Source organism: Streptopelia decaocto, assembly GCF_964273445.1.
Source record: "Streptopelia decaocto genome assembly, chromosome: 5".
Taxonomy (NCBI): Eukaryota; Metazoa; Chordata; class Aves; order Columbiformes; family Columbidae; genus Streptopelia; species Streptopelia decaocto.
In genome coordinates this window covers 29,929,914-29,950,790 of record NC_138659.1, presented here as the reverse complement: position 1 = coordinate 29,950,790, position 20,877 = coordinate 29,929,914, and the positions used below count along the sequence as shown (strand labels likewise).

The 20,877-nt window shown below is 41.3% G+C and overlaps 1 protein-coding gene across 1 annotated transcript in view; it reads left to right on the top strand.

Annotated features, from left to right (window-relative positions):
• Positions 1 to 392: 392 nt before the first annotated feature.
• Positions 393 to 20,877, top strand: part of ST6GALNAC5 (ST6 N-acetylgalactosaminide alpha-2,6-sialyltransferase 5) — a 69,840-nt gene continuing 49,355 nt past the window's right edge. The window contains exons 1-2 of the mRNA XM_082054721.1: positions 393 to 546; positions 1,210 to 1,437. Coding sequence (XP_081910847.1) covers positions 481 to 546; positions 1,210 to 1,437 — 294 coding nt within the window. The 5' untranslated portion in view covers positions 393 to 480. The remainder of the gene's footprint in view (positions 547 to 1,209; positions 1,438 to 20,877) is intronic.

Here is a 20,877-nt window from a genome sequence, read left to right as displayed (position 1 = left end):
GTATTGCCTGAACGCTGCTAGTTTCAGGAAACCCAGCTAGCGGTGGGAGAACGGCGAATTTTCCGCTAAGGAAAACCACAAATAATGTAATGGAGAGTAGTGCCCCGGTGCTACAAGCAGGAGCGACGCCTGGGCCGAGGGAGAGAGCCCCCAGCCGCGCGCCCGGCGCCCACCGCGGGCCGGAAGGCGCCGCCCGCCCGGCGCCCGCCGGGGGCAGGAGCGGAACCGCCCGCCCGGTGCCGCTGAGCCGTGTGCTCGCCCGCGGAGCGGCGCGACCGAGGGGGAGGCAGAAGTAAACTTCCACCTGCCCTGGAGCCGCCGCTGCGCCGGCAGGAGGAGGCGGGGGCGGAGGCGGAGGCAGGCGGGGCAGGCGAGGACCCGGCTCTGGCAGGCGCTGAGGGTCCGGCCGGGTGTAATTCGCCCCTAATCCCCGCCACGGCGGCGCTTCCCCGGCCGAGCCATGTCTGCGGCTTCCCCGCCATGCCGAGCCTAGCGGGGAGCGGGAGGACTGGCGGCCGGGAGGCGCACAAAATGAAGACCCTGATGGTAAGTGCATTGTTGGCTCTGCTCATCCCGGCGGCGGGGAGGAGAGGGGAGGAGAGGAGAGGAGCGGCGCGGGGCTGCCCCGGGCACCCTGCACACGCTCCAGCCTTCCCCGGGCTGTGTCCCCGCGGCTTCTCGGGATCACGCGAAGGGAACAAAACCCCGGTGGCGGCGGCGAAGAACTTTCCGTCTGCTTTGTTTTATTTGTGTTGCTCGCGGGTTGGGGGTTTTGTGTGTCTGTGTGTGTCCGTTTTAATGAGCGTATAGAAAGCTGAGCTGTTTAAAGGATGAGGCTGTAGGTAGCTGTGCGAGCGGAGAGCGCCACAATCCCCAACACTCGTTAAAATGCACGAATAAGGTGCCCAAAGGGGAACGGCTGCATGGGAATGAGAGGCGCGGGGGAACTGGGCATGAGGAGGGGAGAAGCGGCAAGGAAGCAGGGCTGGGGGAGAGGGAGGAAGGCAGGGGAGCAGAGCGGCGAGACGCCAGGAGGAGGAAGGAGGGGGTTCCCCAGGTCTCTCCTCGCACTTTTGCCGGGTCTCTGGCGGCGTGAAACTTGCGGGCGCCGCGAGTGCAGCGGCGGGGAATGGAGCGCCCCGCTGGGCCCGCGGCGGGGGGAGCCGCTGCCCCGCGGCGCTGAGCCGCTTCTCTCTCTGCCCCCCGCAGCGCCACGGGCTGGCCGTCTGCTTGGCGCTCACCACCATGTGCACCAGCTTGTTGCTCATGTACGGCGGCATCGGCGGCGGCGGTGGCCACCCGGAGCCGCGGCGGCGGCAGCAGCAGCAGCAAGTGGCGGCGGTGCCCAGCCGCCCGCCGGAACGGGACCAGCACCAGCCGGCGCTCCCCGTCGGGGCCGGTCTCCTGGAGGGCTACATCAGCGTCCTGGAGCACAAGGTGAGCCTCCGCTCGCACAACCCGGCCCTCGGGGTGGCCGGGGACCCCGGGCTGCCGCGTCCTTCCAGGGGGGCACCGACCCCGCACCTGCAGAGCTCTCCTTCCTGCCCTCCGTGCGGCGGCGGGGCCCAGCCCAGGGGCATGGGGTGCCCTGGTGACTCGGTGTCCGGGCTGGCTTCGCTGCCCTAGTGCCTGGCCCTGGGTGCATGGATTAGCAGGATGCGGTGTCTAGCCTGTGGTCAGGCGTTTGTGGAGTGTTGGCTTTCTCTTCCCTTGCCCAGTAGAAGATGGAGGGTGAAGCGTTTTGTTTCTGATGCTGGATGCTAGAGGTGCGCTACAGATGTATGTTTATGACAATATTAGGAAGGGCTGAAGAGGGAAGTTTAGTTACTGGAAGGTAAAGTCAATAGGCAGGTGTATATTCTTAGCTCATTTTGTCTTAGGAAACTGAACTGCACAAATGAGCGTTCATCCTCCTCCTGGGAAGCAGAAGTCATCAACCATAGTCTCCATTCTAGAAATTGGGAGTACTTCTTTAACGGTGAACAAAATGATGTCCCTCCCCTTGACACAGGAATTACCAGTCTGGATTGTCAGACTGCAATACTCGTTTACCAGAGACAGGCAGAGTAAGCTTTGATATCTCTCAGGACAGATGTAATGACATAAAGTGAGCAAGGTAGCACATCCATGCTGAAGAGATACTTGAGCTTCAGTAATTTTCTCAGAAGGCAGATTCCTCTGCTTTTTGTGCAGTGTTGAGTTTGTTGCTTTTACCTGGAAACTCCCAAGGACCCCTCTCTGCCAAAACCCCAGATAATGTTTAGTACACACACTTCTTGCAGTAAATATTTACTGCAAAAAATAAGGAAAGGAAGTAAGGGTTCTCCACTTTCTCATGTTTTCATATCCAGACTGGCATCTTTCTGAAAGATCTGTTGTCAAACAAGTCACTGGGCTCAGTTTAGAGGTACTGTGTGAAGACTTTGATTCCTTCTGGCTTCACTTTCTATGCAGGAGTTATCTGTAGGTCTCTTAACATAGGAAAATAACTTGTGATGGTCCCTTGTAGACTTTTTATTTGCTTTATTACATGGTTCAGGAAATTCTCAAATATAGTGTCTGTATAGAAAAAGCAAGTTTGGCCATGGGGCTTCCTACTGTGTGAGGTGTTCTCTTGTAATTCTTCAGTTCTTGAACATAACTGTAATGGTTAGCTGTAGATAAATGTGCACACGATTTTTGTAAGCAGTAGTAATTTAAAAGGCATCTATGGGTTTTTTAGGGTGTATATGCAAGTGGCCCTCTGGCAGTGGTAACCCCTTACGTTGCTTTCTCCTGACTCCCAAACACCCTTCATTAATAGAACACACTTCAAATCACTATTCTGTCTTTATTATTTTCCAGAGTAATTTTAATGTTTCTCTGTGTTTTGGAGAAAGCTGATCCTCTGGCTTTTTAATATATTGTAATATGGCCCCAAACCCACATATACTCAATTTCTGAATTTCATTTCACATACCTCATGCTTCACAGTAATAATCTGCTGAAGGTTTAATAACTTTTCCACATAACTTCTGTGGGTCAAACAGAAGATTGTGCAGTCCCTGCTGTGTTTCCAGCTTGCTTTGTCTTCTTTTAATGCACATGAGATCATGCAGAGAGCTGTGCCACTGTGGTATACAGAGCAGTGAGGACACTGTGTTACCATAAAGAGATGAAGTGGGAGAGATGGGCTCTTAACAGTGTATTTGTTTTAGTAATTTAACAGACTCACATATATAACATGGCTTTACAATCCCAGAATACGTAGGTTTTCTGCAGGTGTTAATGGTTTGGAAAGAGAAGGATGCAGGATCGGTGATCATGAGAATAGGGAGAGAGATTGCAAGAACTGAGAAATAGTGAAAAATTTTCAGAGAACATGTTTTTTGGGTGGGACACTGGAGACTGCAGAGAAGACAGCTTGAATAGCAAGTCCAGCCCAAAGGGAGAGGAAATGAAGGAATCAGGGACGTTGAAGGAATTTTAGGAGATCTGCAAGAAGAGAGCATGATGAAATTCTGTGGCTGTGAGAAAGACATGGTATTTGAAAAGACAAGGAGATCTGGAATGAGATGAAAAGTACCTGTTGTTTGAGGACAACAGGCTTGGAAAGGCAAGGGCGGGAATGACTGCAGCCATGGTAGTTACTACTTTGATGGCACAGAGGTGACAGTGTGAAATGACAATGGATGGTAGATTTTTCACAATAGAGCTTCCTTAATTTCCTATATAGAGTTTTGAGATTACCGGTCAGGTTGAATGACCTGAAGCTGAATGACCATTATACAGAATTCATCCTTGGTACGTGTTGATGCATGAATGACAGTTAGAAGACTAAATCTCTAGATCATTCAGATCGAGGAGCTGGAACACCTTCTCAGCTTTGGAAAGACTTTGTTTCTGGATCCCATAGTTTGCTTTAACAGGAAAACCTAGTTTCATGTTTGTGGTGGTGTATCCATTCTGATGCATGTCATGACAGTATGCACATATATGCAGAAGCTATATGGTAAGTACTAAAGTTGTTATTAATCCGTAATTACAATACAAGAATTGACACATACAGAAGCTGTGTTATATGGTAGTATAGACATTTTTCTTCAGAGATAAAATGTAACAATTGTTTACATTGTGAAATCTCTTCTGTCACTACTAGAAATACAGCTCATTTAGTAGTGCTGGGTGATCATGTATGGAGACTGTTTGCCAGAACATCAAGATAATTAGTAAAGTATGAATTATTGTAAAATATAGCTTGCAATATTGTAATTACCAATTATTTTCCTCTTTTTATTTTATATTCAGTAAGAGCTGTAGTTCCTTATCTGTCCTGTCAAGATAAGCAGGCAGTCTCTGAGAGTACGCAATATTCTTTTTACCGGATTGAAGAGTCCTTTTGCAGGAGTCTCTTGTCACTTGGTCAGATTTGTGATGTTTTGTCTCTTAGTGCTTTGCCTTCATGGTTTTTGCAAGCCCATTTTTCCCTGACTCAATCAGCAGAGATCAGAACCCATGTTCTTATTATAGCTTTAACAGTCTTTCGCGGTTTAGCAGTGCAAACTTGGTTTTTGTTGAACTGAACTCCTAAAACAAGAAAATTCAGAAATGCATTGGATTCAGAGGCTGGTTTTTGGCATTTTGCCTCTGCATGTCCCAGAGCACCAGCAGCTGACAGTCATTGTTGATGGATGTTTGAAATGAATAATACCATTTTTGTTCCTAATAGCCGGATGTTTATATCCTAAAAACTCTGGCATTTGGAACAGAAAACATGGTTTGCTGATAGTTGCTATTAAGAGGTCAAGGACCAAATGAAGTGGAGAACTAGCAGCTACTGTTCTACTTCGAGGAGCTGTTGCTTCCTACAGAAGCACATTGGCAGAGTGTAGCACTACTTAGCTATTGCATCTGTTCTGCAATTAGGAAGGATGAGAGTCCCAGGCTGTCAAACTAACGTCTTTCATGAATTCTTTGAGTGTAATCTTGAAATGAAAGAGGTTTTGTCACTGGCATTGAGGGAAGCAGAGTGACACTGTTCCATGGGAAGGCATGGGGATAAGACTTTTTGTTGATTTATCATAGTGCTAGCAAGAAATTATGATGCTAATATTTTTAAGCAATGACTGAATACACATAAGAGACCATTAAGGAAATTAGGAAATGTAGCACTATTCCAGAACTTGCAAGAAATAAATATCTAACCGTTATATTAGTATTCTGAAATGAATGTGAGAACGTGCTTTTGGATAGTTAAAACACTTCTTACCCTGTGTTGACTCAACAGTTGGTACTGTGAATAAAATATGAGTTTGTTACGTATGTCATTGAATAATATTTCAAGCCATCAAGGATTTTGTTTCTTAGGAAAAAAAAAATCAAAATCAATATTGCAGACAAAATGTGTGATTTAGTAGAACCATATTTAAATACCTTAAGAGAGCATTGAGATCAACATGATAATTTAAGCAATCACAATGATTTCTTAATTTATGATAATGTAAATTATCGTATGCAAAGAAATCTTTATGATCCCCTTCAATTAATGCAAATCAGAGAACAGTGTAGTTAGTGAAGGGTTTGAGGAAGTCATTGTGCAAATAGAGCTATAGCTCCTTAATCTCTGAGACAAAATACGTTGTTCTGGGATGAAACTACTTTTTCTAGGATAGTAAACTTTGTGCACTTAAAATAGGGAGGGAATCTTGCCATGTTTTTTGTTATTTTAAATAAGTTTTAGATAGAGTTTGGAGTATGAATTTTACCTAAATAGTTAAACCTTTGATAGGTTTGGGCTGAATAATTTGCAGGGGGTCACTAGACCAACCTTCATAACTAACTAGCATGGACATGGGAAGGAATGAAATTCTTTTGAGGGTTTTAGTGTCTTTCAAATGAATTTATCACGGGATCATAAATTATCTTACAGCAAAACTTTTCTTGCTTGAGGTGGGATTGAGCCCACTGGGTTGAAGGAAACCGTGTTACCATGACTTCGTTACAAGTTTCTTTTTGCCTCTGAAATTCTTACCTGCAAAGGAAGGAGTGCAGAATTTATGATTCAGTTATTTGATGGAGCTTTTATTATGTGAGAGATCCACCAGGGGGAGACTTTATTCTAGAATAACTTTGTGGGAGGACACTTCGTCTGAGACCTGGGCAAGATGTGAGTCCAAAAAGCCCCTGTTTCAGTGTTTTCTGGTTTCTGAACTGTTGTTTGTTTACATACTGTAGTGATCTTATACACTGATAAATTGTAGGTTCATTAAAACCCTCATACAGTTGACAGAGTTAAAAAAGACCACAGCAGTCGGAGAACGTAACTGAATATCCACAGAGAGCAAGCAGAGACCATCGTTTTACCAGATTTGCGCAACATTTGAATAATGACCATCTTGTACTTGATATTTTCTTGCTTTTCAGCTGCTGCAGTAGTGTGCTTTTTCAGCCTAACAAATCATAATACTGGATTCATTCATTTTTATGACCCTTGTCTATAATTTTTAGCAGCTTCTGTGTGCGCTAGATGATAATACCTAGTGTGCAATATGTAGCTCACAACAGTGATGGGAAATGATGGTACATTTTTCTGTTTTCCAGGTTGCTTGGCACCTCTGCAAAGAACCAGTAATCCTAGCCCAGCACTGTTCCTCCTTAAAATATCTTGAAATATTTTCAGATGTTTACACCTAGGTATCAGTTAGCTCTTCCGTTTATGCATTTATTTAATGAAAAAGGCCATATTCCATAGCTGGACATTTTTTAATAGAATTCTGACTCCAGAACACAAATGTTAGCTATCAGGATAATACAAACAAGTAATATTTTACAGTTATCACTGTTGCCTAACTCTTTGTAAAATAAGTGCCGTTAAAAATGAAATTAACTAGTAGAGGTGGGACTCCAGGTAGAAGTCGGAATCCATTGCTTAAAAGAATTGTCTAGAAAGAGTACAGGTGCTATTAAATACTCAGATGTCCCTGAAAATGGAAAGGTGATTGGTATGCATCTAACACATGGTGTTATTGTATGTAACATCATGCATAAAAACCTACCCAACCACAAACTCGCCGAGTTCTGATCATTTTCTGGTTATTGAGAAGGGAAAGGAGAGGAAGTTACCATAGTTATACAGAAAACAGTGAAAGTATTGGAGTTTATGCCAGTTGGAGATGTTGCCTTATGTACTTTGTGACGTTTTGTGACATAGGTTTATTCCTTCCTAGCAAATGAAGCAAAAAGAAGGTTTCAGAGACTGTATCACAAAATCTTGATGATTGCTTTCGGTACAAACATAAATGGTGGGTTGATGGTCAGGTCAAGATAGTTAATGCAGAATTGTGGTTTAATTTTCTCACTTTTAAAAAAAGTCACATCTCACAGCCATGTCTTCTGATACAATGAAATTGGTCATAATATATTACCTTGTTTTTACAGTTGACTAAGACAAAGTATTTTTCTTCATAGAGGAAAAATTGCAGAAGCACGAAGATGTATTTATTTATTTATTTAGTGCTTCTGGTGTTTTCTTGATGGATTCTGGATTACAGGCTTTATCCTGGATTGTGGAAAGTGAAGACTGAGTAAATATACTCTTCCCTGTTTTATGAATATCCTGTGGGCCATATTTAATAAGTGGGTGCTGTCTGTTTTCCTTGTCTGCTGCTTCTTTTGTGAACATGCAAAATTCTTGATTTAATGGATACACAAAATACTTCCAGGCAGGGAATTGGTGACACTTTGCTAGTAAGATGTGCCTGTCTCTCACGTAAAACCCCTTAATTTTTTTTTTGTTTCATTTTCCTCATTAGTTTTAATGACCACATTTATATTTCTGGTGTGTGCTGAAGTATATTATGTTTGATAACCACTTAAAGTCACCATATTATGCACTTTTTGCACACAGCTTTTCACCATGAGCATTTTAGGCTATTTTCATCTTCCTGTGAAGACAAAGTGTTCTTTTGAAGGGTCTTAATCCTTAGTGGAACCAAGTCTGAACTAAATGAGATTTTCAATGACAGGAAATGTAATTTTTGTTCACAGCTGATGGATATATCTCAATAGAGTTCCTTAAGTTCTCCCTTTCTGCCTGTCCTGGGGCATAAGTGGATATTGAGTGTTATCCTAATGATGTGATATCCTCAGAACAATAGGCTGCAGTAGTTTCCTCTTCCTGGTGACCTTCCTTATTGGTTTAACCTGTATATTGCTCAGTAATGCTCCATATGCACATCCTTGCTGCTGAGGTGGCATTGATACAAAGAACACAGTGTATTAATTGAACTTCTAATTAGGGCAATTATGATCAAATCAGCACTCATTTGGTGCTGATATAAGCAGATGTGACAGCACAAAAGCTATTTCGAAGGTGAGATGAAGCATCATGATGTTTCACCTTACTCTGTTTCACCTCATCCCTAAGCAATCTTTGTTAGTCATCAGTCTCTTGCTCTAATAGTTAAAGCTTAAAGTGTTAAGATGAGGATAATTACTGAAGTTTGCTGTCATCTGGAAAAGGAATTATTTTCAGTTTGGATACTACTATTAATTGTTCTCCATTGTCATGCTGAAAATATCCAAATACAGTTAATAGCAAGGGTTGCACAGGAAGCGAAGGGACAAGTTGAAGCTGAAACCTTCAGTCTTTAGAGAGTCTATTTGCAACAGAAGTGCAAAATACAAAAGAAGTGGTGCCCCTTGATGGTGTTATATGAAACACAGAGTTGGGCGCTGAGAAACACGTACACATTCCTATAGAGAATATACCACATTTGAGCTGGGGTTAGGCAAATCGGGTAATACTGTTAGTGCCTGGACTGTATGCAGAGAGACATACAATATAAGAGAAGCACAGTATATATATTAACTGCAATAATAAATACTAGATTCTTACTGGAACCTTTTAAGAAAACTTGAGAGTAGGATTGGGTTATTTTAAAATGTGGAGGGGGAAAACCAATATATTTAATAGATTGCTAGAGTATATTTTCACACTGACAGTGAACTAGTGCAGAATGCTCGTAGTCCAAGAAAAGGGAAGAGTAATGGGCTTATATGGTATACAGGCACCACAGATCAGTTTTTCTTAATTCAGATTTAATAATCTGGACTGTTCTAAGTAATATAGAGCAAGAATATATAAATGTGTACTTCGTTGTTGAATACAACACATTAAGAATTCATTGCAGCTGTAGAAAAATTTCCACTACAGAATGGATGGCTTAGTAAGAAATAACCTGGAAAAAAGGATGAGCATGTTTCTCAGTAAACAGTCAGTACATTTGGAATATGTGCTTTTCTTTAGCAAATATTCTATTTTCATTTTACTATGTTATTAGCATCCTCGGGTATTGGCATGTTGTTAATATTGCAGAAACAAAATATTCTGTAAATTTTGTACTGTTGGACAGTACTAAATTAGACTATATCTTGCCCTCAGCTATAGCAGGTCATAAAAGTAGATGTAACAACACTCAGCAGAGCATCAGTCTGAGAGTTATCTCTAAGGAAAAGAAAAATTCAACAGTGCAAGTTTGTGCAAATGTACATCTGTCTCAAGCTCTGTGCACAGGAAAGTTAAAGGAATATTGTTATGCTTAAGAAATGGCTTGCTGAGAAATAGGCTTCCAGAGACTGCATTCATCACCAAACACATGCTACATTCCGGTTTGCCTGCATGAGGTTCAAACCTCTTCTCCCAGTTTGAGACACGAGGCTGTGCTTTTTAGATAGTGAGGTGAGTTACGTTCAAGCTCGTTACTTTCTAAGCTTTCTCACCTGCATTGTGTTCTCTGTGGATTGACACTTCTGCTCAGTTTCAGTGAAATTCACCTGTGTGACTTGTACAAAACACGAGCACCTGAGGGAGCACATAATCAGGCATCTGGCAGGAAGGTGGCACGTGGTTACAGGCTAATGAAGTGTGATGCAGAGGTCCCAAAGCTGGAGGAGGCCGGGTCAGTAAGTCTGCCTGGTATAGTTCAAGACATGCTTGTTAGCTTGAATTTGGAAGCAGAATAGACACAGTGTATCTGAGCACGTAAATCCTGACCTTTGGCAGGTGCGTTTCTTCTGTAGCTGGGCTGGCTCTGGGCTGTGCTTTCTGTGGCGTTCAGGGTTGGGACAGGCTGAAGCTACACGGGGTGCTTAGGGAATGGTGGTGCAGACATGCCCGAAACTGTTCTGGACAATTCTCAAGTGTAGTGCCAGGGATCAAAACTGCAGCTGAAATACTAGCTCTTCTTTAACTTCAGCCTTCCAAACTACATACACCTTGTATTTGCAGAGATTGACCATTTGGCCACAGCAAAGAAACGTTTAGAAAACATAATTTGCAAGAGTTGCCCATAATCCTCATGAGAACACTTTCAGCCATATCGCGTGCACAGCAGTGCTCCCCAACCTTATGCTCAGTCTTTATGTGGAGTGCAGAGGCTCATGGGGAGTATGTGCTGTTGTACAACCTGTGCTGTCCCTTCCCTGCTCTGCTGTACCTTTCAGTGTGGCATCTTTGGATCAGTCCTTCAGACACTTGGATAAGTTTCATCCGTGAAGGTTAGAATAATTACAAATGTGCTCCTAAATTTTGTTGTTGTCCATTTTAGTCCTAATGCTACTGTAAAAGGGTTAGTTTTACACATCTCAGCATATTGCTTGGCTAAAATAGGAACATAAAACCTCAAAATACAGCAGCTGCCAGAGTGATGCAGAGTTAATACTGCCTCTCCTTCCTTAACTCATCTGCCTGTGCCTGCACAATTGTAGGTGAAGTCTTAAAACATAACAAAACACTTTGTTTTATTTAGATAATTTCTTTATTAACACTTACATTCCATAAAATGGTCATTCCAATTAATATTAAGGATGACTACCCAAAATACATTTTACAAATTAAAAACTTGTGGTCAAGTCACTGCTGTTTCCATTTGTTCATCTACTTACATATTCTCTTTGTAACACTGCTCTGATTTCTTTCTGTTTTTAATAGTGATTTATGAGCCTTACGAAGACTGAGACAGTTTGTTATAATATTGCTCACGTTATCCATGAGAACTACCTTGGACATCAGTGGCACTGTACATAATAACCAGCACTTCAGTGAGAGTTTTGCGCTCTTGCCGAGTGCCAGCTGACATGATGTCTAAGCATATGTCTACGTGGGATTTTGCCAGCAGACGAGAGCGTGCTCTGCCCTCCCTTTGAGCTGGCTGGAGATGCACCGTCTCTGCTTTGGCAGCTGAGTAGCTGCAGTTAGCATGTTGCTAAGCCAGAACTAAGAAGCTTGACTGAGAGGCAGGGCTTTGTCATCTTAGGCTTAGCAGCATCTTTAGTACGATTACGTAGTTTATACCATAGAGCTTGTCTGCGTCCTACAATCTCGACGCACAGGCTGTCGTGTTTGAGATGGACAAACGACATAGACCAGGTTCTTCCAGGATGAAAGTAGTAGATGCCATTTATTGTCACAAGTACATTTTCATACAGTTTTACCGATTCGTGTGTCTCCTCGCTACTGGTTACAAGTTACAGCAGTAACATATGGTTGGCTAATTTTGCTGTCATCAGTGTTACTCTCTACTCCCTTCTCGCTCACGAGTACACCTTAATATCTCCGGATACTCCTTTACTCCCAACTTTCTCACAGGTAGGCCTTAGTATCTTCAAGGCTAATTTCTGTTCCCGTGCCCTCCGTCAGGGAATCCACGGACCCGCCGCAGTCCCCCACAACACGCAGAGTTTGCTTGTGGTTGGTTGTACAGAGCATGGTCAGTTTTTGCATCTCCTTGCAAAAACCTGCTAGTCCATATCCTGATGGCTTCCTAACCCTGCTCTGGAGGAATGTTTCCAGCCCTCTGCTGCAGCACCAAGAATTTCTTGCCTAATACGATTGGAGAATATAACTACAACCTACAGGTTTATTGTACAGTTGTACGCTTCTTGGTGTTCAGCCAGAACATTTACTTACGTGCCACACAGTACTCTTGTTGCTGAAATTTTGGTCATTGCATTGCCACATTTTTAGTACACTTAACAAAAAAAGACTATTTTTCAGCATTTCTCTTTTGTACAGCAGCCTAATATGATAGATGATGTTGTGGATCAGGTTTTTGAAGTTTGAAATAAGACCGTAAATGAAGTTCACAGAGCATGATTTAGAGATCTAAGTCTCAATTGTGACAAAAATCTGCTGTTTTCACTGGGTGCATACTTATCAAAGAAAACATTTTAACTTGCTCTGCTTTAGAAAGGCATGGTTGAGAATGAAGCTAAGAGTCTTTTGCTTGTGACACGTCAATTTCTATACACATAGGTTATTTTTGTAGTGTTTGTGTTTTCATTTGTGTTTTCTGGTATTCTTACCATGTATATTTCTTTGACTGACATCAAGATATAGTCACCAATGTTTCCAATGAAGAATTTTTGCCAATAGGATATTTAGTAAGATCTTCACTACTCTAAGACTGCTGAGCCTTAATGGTATTTTTTATGTATGCAATTACCATGTTAATAAATTTAATTTTATCTTTTTATGAATAGCCAAAAGCTCTGGTTTCTTACAAGTAGAATCAAAACTGGGGCAAAATTCTTCACTTTTGCTGTGTCTGCTTTGTGTCTCAGTAGCAGCACAAAGAAACAACGAACCTAGTTATAGATATGCTGAATATTCTTTCTCAGGAGTAGTATTGGTGTATCCCTGATGGTTAAGGGCACAAATGAGGTACTTTGTGCAGCTGGAAGATGTGGAGGGGGATATCAGGGCCAGGAGGGTATCTCTGGTATGACTGTGTCTGATTTCTGCCAGCACAGTGATCCCTTTTGATCTGCAGCAATTTGTGCAATACAGAGCAGCGTTCAGTGTATTTATAATTATGCCTGTGGACATTTTGGCCTGGAAAGTGAAATGAGACTTCAGAATCACCTTTCACTCCCAGCTGTGCTGATTTGAAACTTTGCACAGCTTGTTACCTACCTGTAAGGATTGTTTCTGCTCTCATGAAAGACACCGTATGTGCAGCATCCTGGGCTTCAGTAGAAGGTGCAGCTCTCTCTGTCTTTTCGTCAGAGCTCTCACTGCTCTCAAGATAGAGTAGCAACAAACCTTATATATACGTATACATATAACCTGTAATAGCACGTATCTTCAGATCAAATTGAGATGATTAACAGGACCTGAAAACCTGTCTCTGAGGTTTCATGTTGATATGGAATACAGTGAAACGGCTGTGTTAGGAGCACCTTAGAAGCAGAGTTTATGCTAAAAACAGACAGAGCCATTATGCTTGTATCAGTGCTCTAAGACACATATGGAATAAATTGATTGATGATAAGATGCATCAGTTCTATTAAAGTTTCTCAGGAATGATTTTTTATAATTAAGCCACTTCCCAGGGATATTTTTCAGTGTGTTATGAAGATGGCATATCCTATTTGCAGTGCATGGTGTGAAGAAAAATCATTTTAACATGACAATTAGTGTCCTAACATTTGAACTTTCAGGTACAATGGGTGAATTTTCATGGTCTGTAGCAAATAAAAAAAAAATACATAAATTCTACTTGAAGGTGCAAGAGGTGATCTCAGCCATATCATACCAAGTTGAAGGACCAACAGTTGTTTAAGTTCTCAAGACTGTTTTAAATGGAGTGCAGTGCTCACAGGGAAATGCACAAAACCCTTGTGGCTAAGATCAGGGGTAAAACCAGCCGTACCCCAGCAGTGTGTCAACCCGTCGGGCTGAAATTGTAGTCCCACCACCTCTGGATCGTGGATGATGAGGTTGCATCTGCTCATCTTTTTTTAATTGGAATTGCTCATTTGTGTACTAGTCTGTGCAAAGCACCGAGACTTTGAAATTCAAAACAGAAGTAATCTTTTAAAAAAATAGTAAGTTTTCTAGTTCCTTTTTGTTTCCTCTGGAGAACAAATAGATCTGTCAGTTTTGTTGCGTTTCATACCCTGTGCATTACATCAGTAAAACTAATAAAAATTACATTACACTGTGTTTATTAAAGTTGTGCTCCTACGCAGTAATACATATAAGACATCTTATGCTGCCTTAAGGATTAAGTTAAGCTCCTTTGTCAAGGCTGTTGGTATGGCAGGACTCTTAATCTTTAACTGTCAGAGTCTGGTTAGATCCTTCTTTAGACTGAGGCCGTGTCAAAGTGCAAAGAAATAAAAGCGAATGAACTCTCCTAATATCAACGCCTTCATATTTTTTAACAGAGTAATCAATAAAAAAGAAGCTGTGTAAGACTTATTTCTATAAGAAGATTGCATTTCAAGCTCTTATTTAGCAGCATCATAATTTGCTTTATGTTTATGCTTGTGAAATATGAAGACAAAGTTGACAAAGTGTTCAAAATATTAAATTCATGAAAATAAGATGGGCAGTGGGTGACAGCTCATTGAAAGGAGGACAGGGGATATTTTGTGGACCTACATCTCCTAATTAAAATTCTGTAGAGTTGTCCACAGTACACTCATGTTTTATGACATCGGTAATTACTCCTACATTTTCCTTTCAAATTACAACATTAAGTCTCAAAAGAAGAAATGTGCTATAGTTGCAGCATATTTAGTCAAGGCAAGACTTGAAACAAAACTGTGTGAAAAGAATGGTGAAGATGAGAAGCCAAATTAAATTCACAGTGAAAGATTAAAGCTGATGTTTTTGACCCAACAGAGTATAAAACTGTTAGTAAGGAGCCACAATATTGTGCTATAGGTAGCAAAGGTTTACATTTCACTGTGAATGTCTGTGCCATTTAGTTAATGCTGTCCGAGCTAAAACTTGTCAAGATGAATTTTTAAATAATTGTTTGTTAATGGCCAACTAGTGCAATTTGTGTAAAAATTCATTCAGCACGGTAACATAATCATCTGATGAAGCGATACAGGTTGTATGTTGAAGCAGTATGTAACATGTACTACAAAGAAGCTTTTGAGTGTGGTAAAAGCCTAAATTCTACTTTTCCAATCAGGCTTTATTTTTTGAAATAGGAGCAAAAGAAACCCTCAACAAGTAAAAATTATGTTTCATTCTCCTTCAAAGGTATTTTTCAAGCGGCTGTTTTTGTATTTTACACACATATAACCTTCCCGTTTTCTGAAACAAAAGGTTCTTTCCCTCAGCTCATTAAAAAATAATCCTTCGTACTTACATATCACCTCACTTCTGAGGATTTCCAGGTCCCGTAGAAGCATTAAATAGAGAATTCTGCCTTAAAGTACAGGAGTATTAATTCCTTATGACATAGGGGGATAGTGAAACAAAAGAGTTCAAACCATAGTTTTGACCTCAAGTGTCCAGCATGAGTTTCAGGTAGGAGTTTGAGAAATGCTGAAGTGTCAAAAACCAAGGGGACTCAACCTCAGCAATCACTTGAGATACCTGACTTTCATGCATGGCTTGGAAGTGAAATATTTGGTATCTGTTTTAGATTGTGTTGTATTATATTGTGCCATTGTTACCTATGATATAACATGAAATAAAAATACATATTCTGTTCAAAAAGCAAAACAATAATTTCAGTGATGGGGAGAAGAATCATGATAGCACATCTCAGATTGTTAAATTGTTTTCTCTTTGCATTTTCAAGTAATTCCATCATATTTTAGTGTAAAGAAAAATAAAATCCTTACCTGACTGCAGAAGACGACCAACAAATGAGATATATTTAAAATATAGTTGAATAGGAAGGTTGTTCTTGTATAAAGTATGAAGTGTATCACAATCCTGTGAAACAGAAGCAGTTTGGGAGGAGCAGGAAAAATCTCGCCATATACCTGGAAAGATCATCTTTAAGAGCAAAGGTAGAAGTAGTCTTGAGACTGCCAGCTCAGTCCTTAGCCTCTCTGAATGCTCATTCAGAGTTTCCTGGGACATTGAGTTGTGGCAAAATCATTTGTGGGGTGACTGTATTTGATCTAGTAGGTGAAAACAGTAAGTCTTCTGAAATTCTGTGAACTGTAAGGGTATCCACTGTATGCTTGGTGTTCAGACAGCCCATGGTTTTTGCCCAAAATTTATGAAGTCCAAAGAGAAAGTACAAAAATTATAAATACAAGAATATGGATTCAAAAAGTTCCAATTATTTTCTGTATAGCAGTAGTGGGATATGAGCAAGTTGGTACAAAAATACAGGATTTATGGAGTATTATCTTTAGAAAAAAATAAAGGTTGTCTTTCAGGCTTAACATTATGCAGCTGAAATCTAAATGGCCTCAGTTTGCTTTCTGTGGATTAGGAATAAATATTTTTCTCTTTGCTTTCAAAGGGTAGAAATAAAGATAACACAATTCTGTTATTCTCATTTAAATTGGGAAGGTTGGAGAGGAGAACTGCAAGTAGCGAATCCTGTTATAATGGATAATGAAACTGCAATAAAAGCTGCACTGCACAGTTTTTGGAGAGAAAGTGTACAGACCAGGCTATTCTGATTAGACACTGAAATACACACATTCCTGCCATGACGTTGTGCTTTAACCTTGATACATGACACACAAATGGTGAACCCTGACAAATAATCCATCAAGTGATATTGACGGTCTGTCAGGGAAGGCAGACTCAAACAACTCTTTTTTTCTTTATTATAATCTATCACTTCTTGTAGTGCATCTCCTTACGGTCTTATGTTGGCAGACATTCTGGTAACTCTTTTTATTTCTTGGGGGAACAACAGCATAGCATTGGGTGACTAAGCCCATTCCCACATGCTGCTTTGCAGAGCTGGGAAGAAGCACACAAGGTCAGGAAATGCTACAAATCAAATATTGTTATTCAAAGAGCCCAGTCTTGGTTCTGGTAGAACTCTGTGGAATTCTCCCCTGGAAGTCAGCAGGAGCAGGATTCGTACCCAGGGCTGCAGCCCAATCAGTTGTTATTAGCAGAGGCTGCCAGTGCTGTGGGCACAGGCCTGTGAGACGTTAAGCATCGTAGAATCATTTTGGTTGGAAAAGACCCTTAAGATTATAATGTCCAACCATAACCTAACTCTGGCACTAAGAACCTCATCTGCGCATCTTTTCAACACCTCCAAGGATGGTGACTCAACCACTTCCCTGGGCAGCCGGTTCCATGGCTTCACAACCCTTTCTGTGGATAAATTTTTACTAATATCCAATCTGAACCTTCCCTGGTGCAACTTCAGGCCATTTTCTCTTCTCCCGTTGCTTGTTATGTGGGAGAAGAGATTAACACCCTCCACGCTACAACCTCCTTTCAGGTAGCTGTAAAGAGCAATAAGGTCTCCCCTCATCCTCCTTTTCTCCAGGCTGATCATCTGCTGATCACCTCAGAGAGCACCTCTCTTTCCTAGTTCTGCTTTGAAATGTTGAAACCTATAGATCAATAAAATTTGAAGACAGAAAGGGCAAGTAGCATGCAGGGTCAGGCCCTGTCTGTCAGGTTCACATAGATAAAAGAGTGTGAGGCTACAGTCTTGGGCTAATAATTGTTAGGTCCCAAATACTTCCTACACTGAATGTTCCTAAAAATCTTTGTATAAGAGTCTCATTGTTAAAGGAGCATGAGAGCTTACAATACCACAGAAGAAGTTGGACCTGAAGTGTTCATACAGAATCAGGATTGGGGAAATAATTATATTATTTTTAAACTTTTTTTTAGGATTCTCTGCATTAAAGGGTGTCAGTGATAGAAAGTGACACTTGTTTTTCTATCAGCAGGTCTAGGCTTTAATGAAGTACAGACTTTGGCAATTCTTATTGTCATATGTTACTCTGATAGTGTAATGCAATGACCATTTGTAAGGAACTTCTATTTGAGGCCTGATGTTTCAGTGGTCATCCTCAGATCTGAAGAAATCTCTATGGTTTTATGAGTGATGCCAGGATTCTAGTATTGAGGGACACTGAAATTCTGTCTTATCATTCTTGAAACTAGCACTGTGCTCAAGTCCCAGTGGTGCCCTGAAAGGCCAGAACTTCCTTTCATAAACCACCGACCTTTCCTCTTGATTATCTTTGTGAGCTGGTGCTGTCTTTCAGTTAATAGGACTTTGTAATCGGAGAGCTAAGAGGAATAAAATAGAAGTGACAGTTCTTGCTTCTGGTTACATGTCAATTTGAGTTCGAATGCCTTTTATAAATGTTATTCTAAATCTGAGGAAATACAAAAGAGCACTTGCATGTATGTCCTGGTTTTGGCTGGGGTGGAGTTAATTTTCTTCCTAGTAGTTGGTGTAGTGCTGTGGTTTAGATTTAGAATGAGGATAATATTGATAATACACTGATGTTTAGTTGTTGCTAAGCAGTAACCAAGGACTTTTTCCCTTCTCACATCACGCACCAGAAGCTGGGAGAGGGCAGAGCTGTTGACAGCTGACCCTAACTGACTAAAGGGATATTCTATACCATATGACATCATGCTCAGTATATAAAGCTGGGGGAAGAAGAAGGAAGAGGGTGACGTTCAGAGTTGTGACGTTTGTCTTCCCAGGTAACCATTACATGTGATGGAGCCCGGCTTTGCTGGAGATGGCTGAACACCTGCCTGCCCATGGGAAGTGTTGGCTGAATCCCTCATTTTGCTGTGCTTGTGTGCGCAGCTCTTGCTTTACCTATTAAACTGCCTTTGTCTCCCCCATGAGTTTTCTCACTTTTACTCTTCCAGTTCTCTCCGCCATCCCACTGGTGGAGGGCGAGCAAGCAGCTCCATGGGGCTTAGTTGCCACTGGGGTTAAACCAGGATAATTTATTTAAAAGCCTAGGAAAACAATAAAACAACCAACCCATTTGTCTGCTGAGATTGAAGATTGCTCAACTTGAAACTGGAGGTCCAGGTAAAGAAGCCTTTCATGAGTGCAAAATACACTGCCGTCTTATACTTTTGTATGCTTTTTTGAGAGATTTACTTTTTAAAATATAAATCCTGTCTTTAAATATTACTACACTGCAACTGACTCCTGGTTTAATCCTGTAGCTGAGACTGAAAGAGAAATTCAAACAGCAAAATCTTTCTGGAACTGGACTGTATCACTTGTGACCCCTGGTGATAGTTAGAGCAGCTCCATGCTGTCTCTAAATTTATTCTTTCTGTTTTGGTATTATCCATATTTAAAGCAAAGAGGGTAGTTCAGTTCTAAACCGTTTGCTGCAGCCTAATAGCTAAGGGAAGGGTTGGTATGAAGCCATTCTTGGACACTTCACAGCATCTGCCCACTTAAACACTCCGATGTAATATTTTAAAAGAATGAAATGGGCTTAGTGTAAAATAGAACCAGGCTAACTAGTCTTAGTTTGAAAGTTTTAGTTTGGATATTAAAACCCCAGCATTTCAAGAAGAATCTGTGTTTGGATGTGCCACAGGTTTCAGAGAGGGTACCCCCTCCTAAGAAAATTAGGGCTTCACATCCTGAGGTAGTACAGGCTTTCCATCAGTAAGGTAGAAAGCATTAGTATATTTTAGGTGAGGACTGAAATGGTGTTGGAAGCTTCATGTCTCTTAACCTTTGCTGTAGCTCCCACTTTTAAACACTCAACTCTCATTCTTACAGAGGCCGTTGAGAAGCAGTGAAGATATAGAACAACTGCTATCAGCACCCTCATCTGACCACAAATTCAAGAAACACAAGGAGTGCATATTCCTGTGTTAGTCAAATTGTTCAAGCGTTTCTATAAACACTTGCTGTGGACGTATTCTCCTAGGAGTGATGTTTTCTACAGGATGCACCTCCCATGAAATGATGTTTACCTAATTCTTTGTATCGAAAGCAGAATTTAAAGAAGGCAAATTATAATTTGGCTTTAGCGAGTGATGTTTGGCAGTTCATTTGCTTTCTTAATACAGAAATGAAAATAGTGTGACAGTATGTGAGAAATTGTTTATTCAAAGCTGTTCAAGAAGTAGACTGCTACAGACCTTACTGTTGTTCCTGCAATGAAGTAATTGGCTCCAAGGGCAATACAAGCAGGACACGGTTACAGAATAAGGTCTTTATTTATGTTAACGTTATTACTTTACGCCTTCTTGCAGAGCAGGCTCTGAGATGCCAGATGCTTTCAAAGGGCAAGAAGGCAGTCCCATTCTCTTGGTTTTAACATGACATACCTAGCTCGTGCATAACTCTTCCGAAAAGTGCTTTGGGCCCTTAGGGGTAAAGAACTGATCAGTGTTGTGACCCCTATTTTAAAGATGAAATTCAAAGTGATAATTGGACTATAAACAAGGCAGCCTATGGGTTCAATGTGATCCACAAGGCCGCCTCTTAGGCTGAAAGGCAGCCTGTGTTGTTTGCTTGGGATTTCTCTATTTCTTGGCCAGTGGCTGAGTGGAAGGATCCTGATGGCTGATGGAGAGATGCAGCCTGGCTAGCTAGAGTAGGACTTACCCAGTTCACACCTGTACCCACATTTGCTGGACCTGCTGCATGTCTGCTGTGATTTGATGAACAGCAACAAATTCTTATTTGTTTAAAGGGGGGCTGACTTGCAGCCGTGAAATGTGATAGAGAGTAAAATGAGATGTTTTCACTTTTGTGTTGAGTTAGTGTTGGTTGCTGAATCCCAGTGAAAAATCCTCATCCTTGGAAAACAACCAAGTGTCTGTATTTGGCATACAATTGTCATGTTCTTTTTTTTTGTGGAATGGTTCAATTGTGTTAATTTTTATTTTACCCCGTGTAGCACATCTAACTGCAAAAGCACTGGGCATTCTTCGCTGCCTTTGGAATTTAATCCAGTGGGGTACGTGAAGTCACCGGTTTTGAAGATAGGAGGGAGGGGACACCAGATTAAGTATTTCCTCACTGATAAAGCTTTTGCAAAGATTCTTCCAGCTTTTGAAATGGCTCAGTTGTGCCAGTTCAGATTTGCATTTCAGGATGGTTCATCTTATTTGCAGTAAAAGTGAGGATATTGATGGAATATATAGTG